This window comes from Schistocerca serialis, chromosome 4 (genome assembly GCF_023864345.2).
Source record: "Schistocerca serialis cubense isolate TAMUIC-IGC-003099 chromosome 4, iqSchSeri2.2, whole genome shotgun sequence".
NCBI classification, from domain to species: Eukaryota; Metazoa; Arthropoda; class Insecta; order Orthoptera; family Acrididae; genus Schistocerca; species Schistocerca serialis.
In genome coordinates, this window is record NC_064641.1 from 551611726 (window position 1) to 551625730 (window position 14005).

At 42.3% G+C, this 14005-nt stretch overlaps 1 protein-coding gene across 1 annotated transcript in view; it reads left to right on the plus strand.

The window, feature by feature from the left end:
- The window catches only part of LOC126475279 (LIM domain only protein 3-like), a 343614-nt gene that overhangs the window by 233116 nt on the left and 96493 nt on the right, over positions 1-14005 (plus strand). Inside the window, exon 2 of the mRNA XM_050103035.1 lies at positions 8523-8616. Coding sequence (XP_049958992.1) covers positions 8528-8616 — 89 coding nt within the window. The 5' untranslated portion in view covers positions 8523-8527. The remainder of the gene's footprint in view (positions 1-8522; positions 8617-14005) is intronic.

A 14005-nucleotide genomic window follows, 5' to 3' on the forward strand; every position in this document is an offset into this window, starting at 1 on the left:
AAAAGGTTTATTCTGCAGCAAAAATTGTCTGACAATATGAAGAAATCCTTCAGTCTACTACCGAGAGATACAATAAACGTTTTTTGAGTACCAGAATTGGTTTTTAACAAACTAATTAAAAATGCCAACTATTTCACTAATATAGGAAAGGTTCTCAATAACTAGCTCTAACGAAAAAACCTGAAACATACTTTTTTAGAACATAAATCACAGACGAAATAGTTGTTTTCCTCCTGAGCACTGGAGCATTGTTCATGAGCGCAGTCAGGACAAGATGGACAGTGGATTCACGTTCCCTTTGATAAAGAGAGTGAATATAGCCCATAACAAAATATGTATGTTCGGTCTGGGTCTTCTTCGCCGAAGAAGTCGAAAAACATTGTTTCTTCAATTCTTCTCTGAGCTGGACTAGTTTTCCTAACTGTCGATTTCTGCTACTTCCTCTTCGTAACAGCTTCACATTTTAATTTCTTCTCCATAAAAAGTTTCAGTTGTGAGTTTTTCTTTTTTTATCTTTCTTGGTTTTTTCTTCAGCTTCCAAAATACTTATGTATGGAGGCGAGATCAGTATTACGGCTTTGCCCTTTCTGCTCTTAGTGATTTTCTTTGGCACCTTCTACAAAGTCAGTCTTTCGAAGAGACATTAGAACCTTTCTCCAACACGGTTTTAGCCTCTCCCGGCCTCCGACCCCCAGCTCCCGCCCCCCGTTTGTCTGATCTCCCTCCCCCCCCCCCTCAAGGAATTATCTGACCGTTTCGGAAATCAGTAGATGTGACATATATGCACATACAAACAAGTGATTTCAATTTCAGAAAAACTGGATAATTTATTCAAGAGACTGAGCAAGTCAATAACGCCATGGTCCATCTGTGACCCTTAACAAGCAGTTATTCAGCTTGGCATTGATTGATTGAGCTGATGTCCTCTAGAGGGAAATCGTGCGAAATTCTGTGCAACTGACGCGTCCAGGCGTCAAAATCCCGAGCTCGATGGAGCTGGGAAGGTATCCACTGACCTTGCTCGTCAAGGTAATGTGGGGGGGGGGGGGGGGCATTATCTCTCTGAGATGAACGCCCAGGATAGTTGACCATGAAGGGCAACAAAACAGGGCGTAGAATATCGTCGACGTGTCGCTGTGTCGTAATGGTGCGGCGCATGTCAAACAGAGGGGTCTTGTTATGAAAAGAAACGGCAGCCCAGACCATCACTTCTGGTTGTCGCACGTCAGTCAGGCTGGTATCCCACCACCGTCCAGGCGTCTCGCACACAAGTTCGCGATAGTTACTGGGATTCCTTTAGAAGCGGGATTCATCACTGAAGACAATTCTATTGCATTGAGATTCCAGGACGAAGAGGCGTCTGGATACGCCGCAGCTGGGATACCAAACAGACTGTCGCATCATGCAAACAACAGTGAAGGTCTGAGTGCCATTTCTTTTCATAGCAGGACCCTTTCAGTTGTCATCCGTGACACAGTTGCAGCACAGAGATACGTTGACGATACTCTGTGCCCCATTTTGTTGACCTTCATAGCAAGCCATTCTGGGCTTACATTTCAGCAAGAAAATGCCCGCCTACTCACGGCGAGAGTTTCTAATGTTGTCTTCGTGCTTACCAAACCCTACCTCGGCCAGTAAGATCGCCGGATCTCTTCACAGCTGAGTATGTTTGGAGATCTGCGTCGCTTGTTGAGAGTGAAAAAGCGGCATGGTGGTGTTCTTCCTTAGATCAAGTATACGAAGCGGAATGAAAAGGTATGCTACACGCGAATGTTGCTCTGTGGAACCTCTGTAGTAACCACCGCTTTCAAAGTGCCGTTACGCGAGTGGGGAAGCGAATAACGGGGACCGCAAGCGCCTTTCAGAGGGAAGGAAGCGGCTGTGAGAGCGGCCTGCCGAATGCGTCTCTGCTGGGATGGGTTTGTGGACCACACACGCATTACCTTCAAAAGAACGGACCGGCAACTGAACGCCAGGACCCGTCGCGAGGCCCATAAACTGTAAACGCCCGATAGAGTGACCGCTAAGTGTGTCGACGGAGGCACTCTGTTCCCGAGCCGTCCGCAGAAGGTTCTCGCAGCGGGCAGACTTCCTGGAAGCGAGTGAGTGCGCTTGCAGACATTCCGCTCCCGGAGCACTCGCACAAAGGGTAGTCCGTGGACCGCGCCCCACTGGGAGACTCCCCAGGGTGGGTGGGGAGGGTGGGGCCTGGCTGCCCGCCTCCTCGCGTGGGCCGCGACAGCTCGCCCGCTGCGGCTTCCAAGCGTACCGCCCGCTGTTGGGAACACAAGCGGCCGCGCCGCCAACGGTACCGTTTACAATGGCTACCACAAACACTTTTGCTCAGCTGAAACCTTGACCTCACGCCGCAGAAACTTGCAGGTGCATCCCGCCACCACCATCCTCGGGGCCAGTGAGGCACGTACCCAGGGTGGATGGCGGAGTGACAGTCTGTTAGTGTGTCTGTCCCTGAGCGGCGGTCCACATCAGAGCAACACGTGTCTAGCCGTGCGTCTTTCATCTGCGGATCATGAGCAAGTATTTTTTGACTTCCAATTAATATTCTAGTGCTTGTGCACATGTTTTAATTCTCGTCTTATGATAATCCTGGCATAGATTTGAATTAAAAACGTCTGCGTTGCTGCGCATCTGTGTGATCTTATTCTGTCATCACGGCAGGATGTACTGCTTTCGATGCTAGATCTGCTAACACAATAGTCTCTACAGCAGTGGTTCCCAATCCTTCTGAGACCATTACCCCTGGCAGTAGTCGTATATTACATAGTACCCCTCACCCACCCACCCCCACCATCATCAACATTAACACCTAACTAAAATTTAGAGTGAAAAATAATTTTCTTTGAAGACGAACTAATGAGTTAGTGAGACACTTGATACTGCGTACTTTTAATAACCTGTCCTCAGCTCGTGGTCTCGCGGCTGCGTTCTCGCTTACCGAGCACGGGGTCCCAGGTTCGATTCCCGGCGGGGTTAGTGATTTTCACCTGCCTCGAGATGACTGGGTGCTTGTGTTGTCTTCATCATCATTCATGAAACTGAGCGAAGGTTGGGAATTTGAACGGACGCTGATAACCGCGTAGTTGAGCGCCCCACGAACCAAACATCCTCATCACTCTTACAATCTTTTATTTATAGAATGATGAAAAGATATTTAGTGTATTGTGTCACCTAAAATTCCTTCTCAGAAACGAAAGCTAACTATCCATATTGAGGGTAGAAATGTTACAAAACATGCTTTCTCTGTATCATTCCTTCTCAAAGCGTCATTTGTTTCACCCACATACCACGCCCACAGTCAGAGATATACTTTGGCCTACGTTTGCAAATAACTTCATTGTTGGACTCCTTACTTCTGAACTTCTTGTGTCTGACTATTGTCACTAACAATATTAATAATAATAACAATAGGACAACGTAGGTCATACAGCAGTGGAACTGCCATTGCATACTTACAGTTGTACTGTCAATTAGTTCATTTATTGTTGAGCAGTGAACAACGAAGAAATTTTTCGTCTGTTGCAGGATCTCTCTAGAACTTGAGATGGAATTTTAATGAGATATTTAGGCGTATGTGATGTATAAGTCTCAGTTTTATTATAGTACAAAGTATGTATGTAGTCATTATTTAAATAATGAAAACTGCAAAAGTGACTTATTTTTTCATGCTTAGTTACGTTTCGAGAATTTATCCTCATTTTCAAGTGCGCTTGTGCAGGTATTCAGTTGAGTATTTTTGGTGATGTTTGTATGTCTGATTTTCTGCCTCTCTCGCATCACACATACAAACATCACCAAAAATATTTATGTAAACAAATGCACAAATGCACTTGAAATAAATTCTCGAGACGCGTTGTGCTAAGCGTGAAAAAATAAGCAACTGGGGCAGTTTTCATTATTTAATTCTTGAATGACACAGTTGCAGACTTTCCTGAAACATCGAATATGATGGACGGAATTAATCTATGCAGTCAGTGGACTATAGGAGTAAGATGTTAATACATACGTTTCGCAACCTGTACCACGTGTAGCATTGCGCCATGCGTTAATGCTAGTGTTTGAAAAAAAAATTACTGGTAATAGTAATGATCTCTTAAAAATAGTTTGGTTTCGTTTAGCAAAAAATAACTGAACCCTTTCATTTTGACCTCCCGGAAAATTACATTTCACTTCTCACAGGGTAATTTCCCCCACATTGATAACCACTGCTCTATAGCGATGTGAGGTTCGTTGGAACAGCTGTCAGTGGGATCACGTGCATGTGCAGAGGTAAAGTCGGATTTAAGCAGTGCCTTTCCCGCTTCTGTCTACTTGTAATGTGGCTATTAACTGTTTAAGCACTGAGTAGCAAGCATACAGATCCACAAGGAAAATATTATCTGGCTCTCCTTAGTTGATCTAAAAATGGTTCAAATGGCTCTGAGCACTATGCGACTTAACTTCTGAGGTCATCAGTCGCCTAGAACTTAGAACTAATTAAACCTAACTAACCTAAGGTCATCACACACGTCCATGCCCGAGGCAGGATTCGAACCTGCGACCGTAGCGGTCGCTCGGTTCCAGACTGTAGCGCCCAGAACCCTTAGTTGATCTTACTATCGCTCTCTGAGTAGGATTATGGGGATAGTCTGCACATGACCTGTGTTTGCGTTTCGTTATTTTGGTGTTTTCTGTTCTCTCTCTCTCTCGTCGTGTACAGTTGTCACTTCAAACGAAAGCAATAGGGCTTCTGCGACTGGAAGCTATCAACTGAATTAAAGTACACTCACATAATCCCAGAACACTAGGATAACATTTTATTAGTTTCAACTTTTTGATCTCATTTTACTTGCACGTTATTGGCAGCATTAATCGTCTTGTACAACTCTGAAGTTATTATTGTTGGTTTCATAATGAAACTAAAATGAACTGCTCCTCTTTCCTGAGGCATTCAGTTTTTGAAACACAGGTTTCATTACACACTACTCGCTAGTTTCAACTGTTCGCTCTATTTCAAGTGGACATTATCATCTTCTCCTGCCTATAACATCAAAGCACTGCGTCTTCAGGCCGCAAGTAGCCCATCGGGACCATCCGACCTCCATGTCATCCTCAGATGAGGATGCGGATAGGAGGGGCGAGTAGTCAGTACACCGCTCTCCTGGTCGTTATGTTGGTTTTCTTTAACTGGAGCCGCTACTTTTCAGTAGAATAGCTCCTCAATAGGCATCATGAGGCTGAGTGCACCCATACAAGTGGCAACAGCGCAATGCGGCCCAGATGGTCACCCATCCTAGTGCCGGCCACGCCCGACAGCGTTTAACTTCGGTGATCTGACGGGATCCGATGTATCCGTTGCGGCAAGGCCGTTGCCGCGTATTCCATTAGCAAACCACATACTATGTCGTCCTAAAGAAAGAAAACCGAGAGAGTACTCCACGAATATCATCCCAAAAACAATACCAAAAAGCTTAATACCAGGTACTTCAGTCCGAATCTGTACATCCGAATGTGCACTTTAAGTCAGAGTATGCTTTTTAGTGTGGTTTACAAAATTCCAATGATTTTGGAGTATTCTCCGATGTTTTGTTCACTTGAAGGGGACTAAGCAGGCCCATTAGCTCACCGGTATGGAATAATATATTTTGTTTAAAATATACTGACAGTGTTAGTAAAATAAATGGTTTCTTTTACACATTTCCCTTCCACGAAACACAATGCTTTTTGGTCATAAGACACATTTCGACTCCTGTCTGCTACCTTCTCTACGCATCACGTTATTTCTTAATTTGTGTTATTTGCGCCATAAAAGTATATAATGTCATTCTTCGGTATATTGTAGCCCAGCAGCCTACCACGTTTTATCACTGTAATACATTTTCCTTAGCTAATATTAATGATATAATTTGTAAACATTTCCTGTACCGTTATACACCTCGGTTTTTAATTGGTTTTGTTAACACTCACTAATAAAAGAGTGAAAATGTTTTAGACCACACATTCTAAGAGTTATTTCGGTACCATTGTTTTTTTCCACAATTAACAGATATTATACAGGAATGATGATAAGATGCAGGAGATTAATTTCAACTTGAAGCACTTCCCTCAACTTTAACATGTAAGATCGGAGGAGGGAAGAGGAGGATGAGATTAGTGTGTAACGTCCCGTCGATATCGAGGTCATTAGAGACAGAGCACAAGCCGGCCGATGTGGTCGTGCGGTTCTAGGCGCTTCAGTCTGGAACCGCGTGACCACTACGGTCGCAGATTCGAATCCTGCCTCGGGCATTGATGTGTGTGATGTCCTTAGGTTAGTTAGGTTTAAGTAGTTCTAAGTTCTAGGGGACTGATGACCACAGAAGTTAAGTCCCATAGTGCTCAGAGCCATCTGAACAGAGCACAAGCTCGGATTAGGGAAGGATGGAGAAGTAAAGCGGCCATGTCCTTTCGAAGGAACCATCCCAGAATTTGCGTTAAGCGATTTAAGGAAATGACGGAAAACTTAAATCTGGACGGCTGGACGTCGGTCTGAACCGTCGTACTCCAGAATAATGTCTCAGAACAAGAATTAATAGTGGTTTAGTGCATAACACGACAGCAGAGCCTGACACAGTACTTCGTCTGATTTAGTAGCATAATATGTGCCGTGACTGCCCTCTCTACCTAGCTCAGGCATTATTCTTAGAAAATCAGAAAAGAGCAGTGAACAATGCAAAGCCAACAGATATATGTAGAAGCCCCGTTTCCCAGCATTCATCTATTTCACATCTGAGGAGTGTCTACATACTGAGATCATCTAAGTCAGTTGGTGACGACAGCAAATAATTAAATCCTAATGCACAAAGTACAAGTTATAAAATGTATCACTGTGTTTATACAAAAGAAAGTTTTTCGTTATAAAAGTAGCGATTTCATCTCGGAATTCAAATATAAAATTGGTCAACATAAATATTATACATGCAAAAGTTTCCCGCTCCACTGCAATACTGTACTTGTTGTAAGTGCTTTGCGGAGGTATTTTATGACAACGATATGCTTGCAAGAGGTAGGGTTTTACAGATGGATTGAAGTTGATACGTTTATGTAGCAGTGTCACATTCAATATACACAAAAATGCGTCGTCCTTTTAATAGATTTTTGAAGCATTGTGTATCTAAGAATGGCGTTTTTTAATTATCAAATTGTAACACGAAAACTGGCAAAATCGGTATTTAATTTTGGAACAGGGTTCATACGTAAACGTAGCTGAGCATGTGCTGTAACGCCTGTTTGCTGTCACTAGAAAATAACTCTCTGGTAGCCGCTTAGTCTTAGTAGTGAAAAATAAATGTATTAAAGCTTCCAAGCATGATGCGGCTTTTTTAAAGCATCTCATTGTTTATGACATGTCTCTTGAACTATGTGTCGTACACCGTTATATTTGTGTGGGTAGATTCAGCAGCAATCTGCATAATGGCTGCGAAATATGTTGCGAACAGAGTTAGTAGCAAAGAAGTAATGAATTTAAACGACATGCATGATATGACAGTTTTTCACGCATTTTAGTGTTTATGACTTAATATCTCCTCCAACAAGCAAAGTGGTTCTTATGCCCACAGCGATTGTTGGCTGATAGTAAGGAGTATGTGTACCAAGTTTGGCTGAAATCGGTCCATTGGTTTAGGAGGAGACGTGGAACATGTAACATCGATTTTTATAATATGTATTGATTGTGCATAAGCGGCAAGAACTCTTTTATGTACTTTTTGATGGCTACCAAATAAGCTGAAGACTTATTAAGGTACTGGAATGTCTTCTTCCTCGAGAGTAGCGGGATTCAAATTCGTGTCCAAGTATTCATAGACGAGCAGAGAAAATGTAGGGTTCCTTTGAATAGGACGCAGCTCTCTTTTCCTGGGTTAATGCTCCGTCTGCGAAATCTTTTCTATGACTTCATATTAATCTGTATTTATGTATGTGTGTATGTATTACGCCGGGGACCTAGAAACGACGGAGTTGCTTCATCCCGTAGTAGCCCTCAGTGGTTCACAACCCCACAACAGCAGTCCACCCACACCACCGCCGCCCCACACCGAATCCATGGTTACTGGGCGGTTCGGCCCCCAGTGGATACCACCGGGAACGTCTCATACCAGACGAGTGTAACCCCAAATGTTTGCATGCTAGAGGAATTATGGTGTACGTGTACGTGGAAATGGTGTTTGTGGAGCAATCGCTGACACAGTGTAACTGAGGCCGAATAAGGGGAAGCAGCCTGAATTTGCCAATGCAGGTGGAATAGCGCCTTAAAAACTATCCACGGGCTGTCTGGCACACCGGATCTCGACACTAATCCGCAGGACGGATTCGTGCTGGGGACCGGCACGCCTTCCCATTCAGGAAGCAGCGCGTTAGACCGCGCGGCCAGCCGGGCGGGCCATATTAATCTGTAATTTCCCTTTATTTTTTCTTAAATTTTATGCTGACAGGTGACAGGTAACTGACACTTGTTCCGTACATTATGACCGCCTCATCGTTTGTTGCAGGTTTCATGATGACGATGGACGTGAAGGCGGAGCCGCAGAAGAGCAGCAGCCCGCCTCAGGAGTGCGCTGGCTGTGGCAAGAAGATCACCGAGAGGTGAGTCTGCACCTGAGGTCGCAAGTGTCTTCACTTCCTAAGTAGCCCAGGAAAAATCTGTTTTATAGATATACAAATAGAAATGGAGAATCTTTATTACAGTGTCGTCACTCTTGGCCCCTAAACGGCTCAGAAGGTTGTTTGACTATTACTTGACATGTGAAATTACAAAGTTTATCGGTATGCATGTGACAGCATGCGCTATCAACATGTTCCAAAACGTCGCGCATAAAAACAGGGTTTTACCGGGCTCATATCTCTGGTTCTATTTGTGATACAAAGGTAGGGTAAAATGTTTTGGGTAGCCCCTCTTTTTTTGCATTACATGTGGTCTTATGGGCACCTTAAGGGGTTTATAAAGGCATCATTTAATTCATGGGCGTTTCCATGCAAAACCCGAAAAACGCATATTTCGCCATTTCTTCGTCGTCAGCAGCGGGTATCTAAATAACTAGCAGCAGCACATTGATCAAAATTTAACGGTACATTCTCTAGGGATTTATCTAGAAGTTCCATCTTTCTGTTTTCAAAAATCCGCATCAGTTATCGAGAGACATCCCAAAAATATGGTTTTTGGGTACCAAAACCGAGCCGCAGATTCCAAGACGGCTATGCACAGCAAATGGTTGAAATTTTGGCGATATGTTGGTAAGAGCCCGATCTCAAGCAACTTTTAAAATTTTTTTTGATATTGTTATCCCTTTCCCAGACACAGAATTTACAGTTACACTACTTGTACACGTAAAATACGCACGCAAAACCCGATGTAAGGCGCAAATGTAGTTTATAAAGTGACGTAGCACAGATAAATATTGTGTAAAGTCCCTTCGTTTTCCTCAGAAGGGTTCTGGGAAATCCATGTTGTTGTACTGAAGCACATGTAAAATTTTTGCGGTCACAAAATTCAGAATGAGGTGTAAAATTAGTTTTGAAGTATTTAAGTTTTACATAAGTAAAATATCAAACATAGTTTTATTAACCCATAAAGTTCTCTTCATATGAGTGACATGCCCTGCTGCAGCAGGGAAAAGAAGTGAACCGGCGGAAAAATGCTCTTACCGGAGTACAAAAAAGGCCATTATGCTCCAGTTTTACAGACTCTGACGAAAGTGGTTTTCAGAATCTTTAAAAATTTTCCCACACTGTTTGGCATACTAACATACATACATGCGCTTCTTTATGCAGAGAGAGAAGAAGACAGTGGCAGTGGGAAAGAGACAGAAAGGATATAAATATTGGAAAATGGCAGACAGTAGTTGTGTTGTGGAAAGAGCTAAAGACACAACGGCAGTGTGAGAGAAAGAGAGGAACGCTGTGGAAGTGGTACATAGTTATCAGTGGCAAAACAGTTTTCGCCCCAGTAGGAGAGAAATGACGACGAGGAAAAGAGAAAATGACAGTAATAAGAGGCAGCAGTAGTGGGGAAGAATGAAAGAGATATTAGCAGTAAGACAAAGAAAGACGGAGGCCTGACAGTGAGAGGAGACATTAGTAGCAGGACAGAACGGAGGAGACTGTACTGTGAGACAGAAGACAGTGACAGGGATGCACAAAGTAGTAATGATAATGCGATGGGCTGAATGAGTGTGTGAGAATCGACAGTGGATATGGGTGGGTATAATCCACTCACAGCAGTGGACTAGTGGATGTGAGCGAGTTACAGTTATGGGAGCTTGTAGGTGTTAAGAGGTCAGCTACATGTTAAAAAGAGAGCGAATATCTTCGTATGCCCAAACTTTTGGAAAAAAATTTTGAAAGTTCTGAGGAAGGGTTGAGTGAGGCAGCTGGTACTCCACTTTTCAGTCAGAATGGTTTGGACAGGAGCATTTTCGCATTTTCTATGCTCCTGTAGAAGCATTTTTCCATTGCTTACATAAATTTCTTGATGGCTTTTAACGACGTCTGCTGACTAACAGCCCGTAAATGTTATGTGGTCAACGGCTGCGTAATAACTTGCTACACGTGGTGTGGAAGTAACCAGCTTTCTGCGCAGAGAGAAATAAGGTATATTTACCCGAGCACTTATTGCCGCTTCTTTGAGACAGAAAAGCTACTGATTAGAAATCAGCACGGATTTGGGTTGAATCGCTCTTGCAAAACTCAGCTTACCCTTTTCTAACATGATATCCTGCGAACAATGAACGGTGAACGCCAGGGAGATATCGTGTTCCTAGATTTCCGGACACAGTGGTCTACTGCAGACTGTTAACGACGGAAAAGGTTCCCAGACATGTGAGTAGCTCCAAGACTAACTCCATATCGTGCCCTGAACGGCGAGTGTTGATCAGAGACAAGAGTATCGTTAGGAGTGCCCCAGAGATGTACGAGAGGATGACCACTCTCGTTCTCTGTATATATAAGTGATCTGACCGGCAAGGGGAGTAGCAACGTGCCACTGTTGGCTGATAATTCTGTCGTCTAAGGGAAAGTGTCGTCGTTGACTGATTGTAGGACAATGCAGGAAGACTTAGAGTTTCTATTTGCCGCGATGATTCAAAATTTGCTCTAACTGTTGGAAAATTGAAGTTAATGCAGAAGAATAAGAAAAACAGTCCTGTAGTGTTCCAATGCAATATTAGGGCGAGCTGCTCCACACATCTAGGCGTAACGTTACAGAGTGGTATGATACAGAACGAGAATGTAAGATCGTTAATAGGGAAGGTGAAAAGCCGATTTCGAGAGAATTTCTGGAAAGCGTAGCTTATCTATAAAAGAGACCGCGTATAGAACACTACTGTGGGCCATTCCTGAATACTGCTAGGCTGCATGCAATCGCCGCCAGGTGTGACTACGGGAGACATCGAAGCAATTCAGAGGCGGGCTGCTAGATTTGTTACTGCTAGGTTCGGTCAACACACTAGTACTACGGAGATGCTCTCTGAAGTCAGATAGTAATCGCTGGAGTAAAGACGATACTCTTTCCGTGAAATACTATTGAGAAAATTAAGAGAACGGGCGACTGAAGCTGACTGCAGAACGATTCTAATGCCGCTAACGTATTTTCCGCGTAAAGACTGCGAAAGAAAGAGAAATTAGGGCTCATACAGAGGTGTATAGACAGTCGTTCTAGTGGAACAGGAAAGGGAATGACTAGTAATGGTACAGGGTACTTCCGCAATGCACAGTATGGTAATTACATAATTCTTTTGTAAATTTGTATTAAGATCTTATGGAATCAAGCTGCTTAGGTAATCAGTCCCTAATCTATGTACAACACACACACACACACCCATGCCCGAGGGAGGACTCGAACTTCCGACGGGGGGAGGGTACTTAAGTAGTATGTGTGTAAGTGTAAATGTAGATGGTCGATTTCGTGATAAAGCAAATTTGAGCATTCCAAAAACTTGTGTTTGTGGTACCAGTATTAGAGAGATAAGAAAATATTTACAGAAATGGTTCGAAAGCATGCTAATTGTGTAAACAATAAGAGCAAATATTTGTAGGATACATAAAACGATGTGTACAGGATATTATTTCTTTGTTTTTGTAAAAACTTTGAAGGCTGTCTCGTACTATCAACTCAGTTTCTTTTGCAAAAAATAAATTTCAAAGTCGAGTTTTACTTTCTTATCCTCCACTGAAATATTAAGCGACTAAACAGCCAGGATTAACTATTATTCAGTATATGAAACCTAGCCTTCAGTTTCTCTACCTCGTGGTGGCTGGGTGTTGTGTACTGTCCTTAGGTTAGTTAGGTTTAAGTAGTTCTAAGTTCTAGGGGACTGATGACCATAGATGTTAAATCCCATAGTGCTCAGAGCCATTTGAACCATTTTTTGAACCTTGCCTTTAGTATATGAACTCTTCCCTCTATTACATGACATATGAAACGCTTGTGTTGCAAAACAGTTCCAAATATCAGATGATGACTGATGAGGTTTTATTTGCCGAACCACCTCTGAAGATTCTATTTGTGTCTGTTCGTCTATTTAGATTCTGGACTGTGTTGTACAGTCATTCAAATCTTATCGACTATGCAAGAAAAATATTTCTTTGAATTTGGTTTGTACTGGTGTGGAAAGGTTTTATTGCGTAGTAAGGATTATCCAGTTTACATAAGTCTTTCTTACTGAAAGAGTTTATGTCCAACGGCTTCATTAACAAGTAACTCGTGACATACAACAGATTTTCCGCTAGAACCTACGATTACTGTTCATACGCAAACCACAAAGTCTCCTCATTTTACCAGAAGTATTGTTTATTCGTATCTTCACCATTGAAATTGAAATTTTACTAAGATAAAAGTTAAGGTGATGGGGTTTCTGATACAAGTGTTCCATTTCCCTGGTCTCTCATATGATCGAAGTAGATCCGTGATTCATGTATGGTAAACTTACTTTTATTTACGACACAGTCTCATTTTATGACACAATCATGACCCGTTTGGGCATACACTGGCTGTGTTCATATACTACAAAAGCAAAACGAGAAAATCGTATGTTAATGTATCTTAATTTTTGTTATTAAATTCAGTTTGACGACGCATGTAATGACGGTTTTGTTTATCAAATGCCTACATGATTAGTAGCTGTGAACTGCATATATTTAGATTTAATATACTTAGCTCACTAGCAGAAGAGGCAAATTTTCATTTTTAAGGTATATTGGTATAGAATTTTCTCTTTTTCCCTGTTGTAGCATCCGAAGATGGCCATTGTAGGTCGAAATCTGTTATGAATATGGCGTAAACTGTAATTGTATAACAAATAAAAGGAAATTTGCTGGTTCGTTTAAGTTCCTCTTTTGCGTTGTTAGAATACGCTAATAGCGTGGCTCAAGTACTGTGGAACGTTAATTTAGAAAAGAAAGTGTACATTACGGTAGGTCATTTAGTCTATTGTTGCTTTACATCCATGAATGCTATATGATACAGCGAGCATTGGATTTACGACTTCAGATCATCATGTTGGATTCTCTGGAGTACTAATTACTTGTCCATCAACTTTAACTTAGAACAAATATGTAACCACACATTTCGAAAATGAAGAACGACAGCTATCTTCGTTAACAAAGACATGGATGATGATCCACTTAATAAACAGAAAACTGAAAAAGTATTCAAGTGTAGTATTCGGTACGAAAAAGTGTGTGTGAAAGGAAGAAACAAATTCTACTGAAATGTACCGTGTGTGACCTATTTACGTTCAACAGTATTCCCATTAACGCTTTCGTCACTGACTGTGAGATATTCGTTCAGATATTTTCCCAAAAACGTTTTGATCATGGATGTTAAACGACCTAGTTTCATAAATAAAGAAGTGCCGCGGGATGCGATTTAAATTCATGGCTAGAAGGGAAGGGCTAATTGATGTGTTAACCATTCAAAGCTCTGTTTGCATTTTGTTTTCCCTTGCTTGCTACCGCTTTTACTTGCCACAATTTTTTT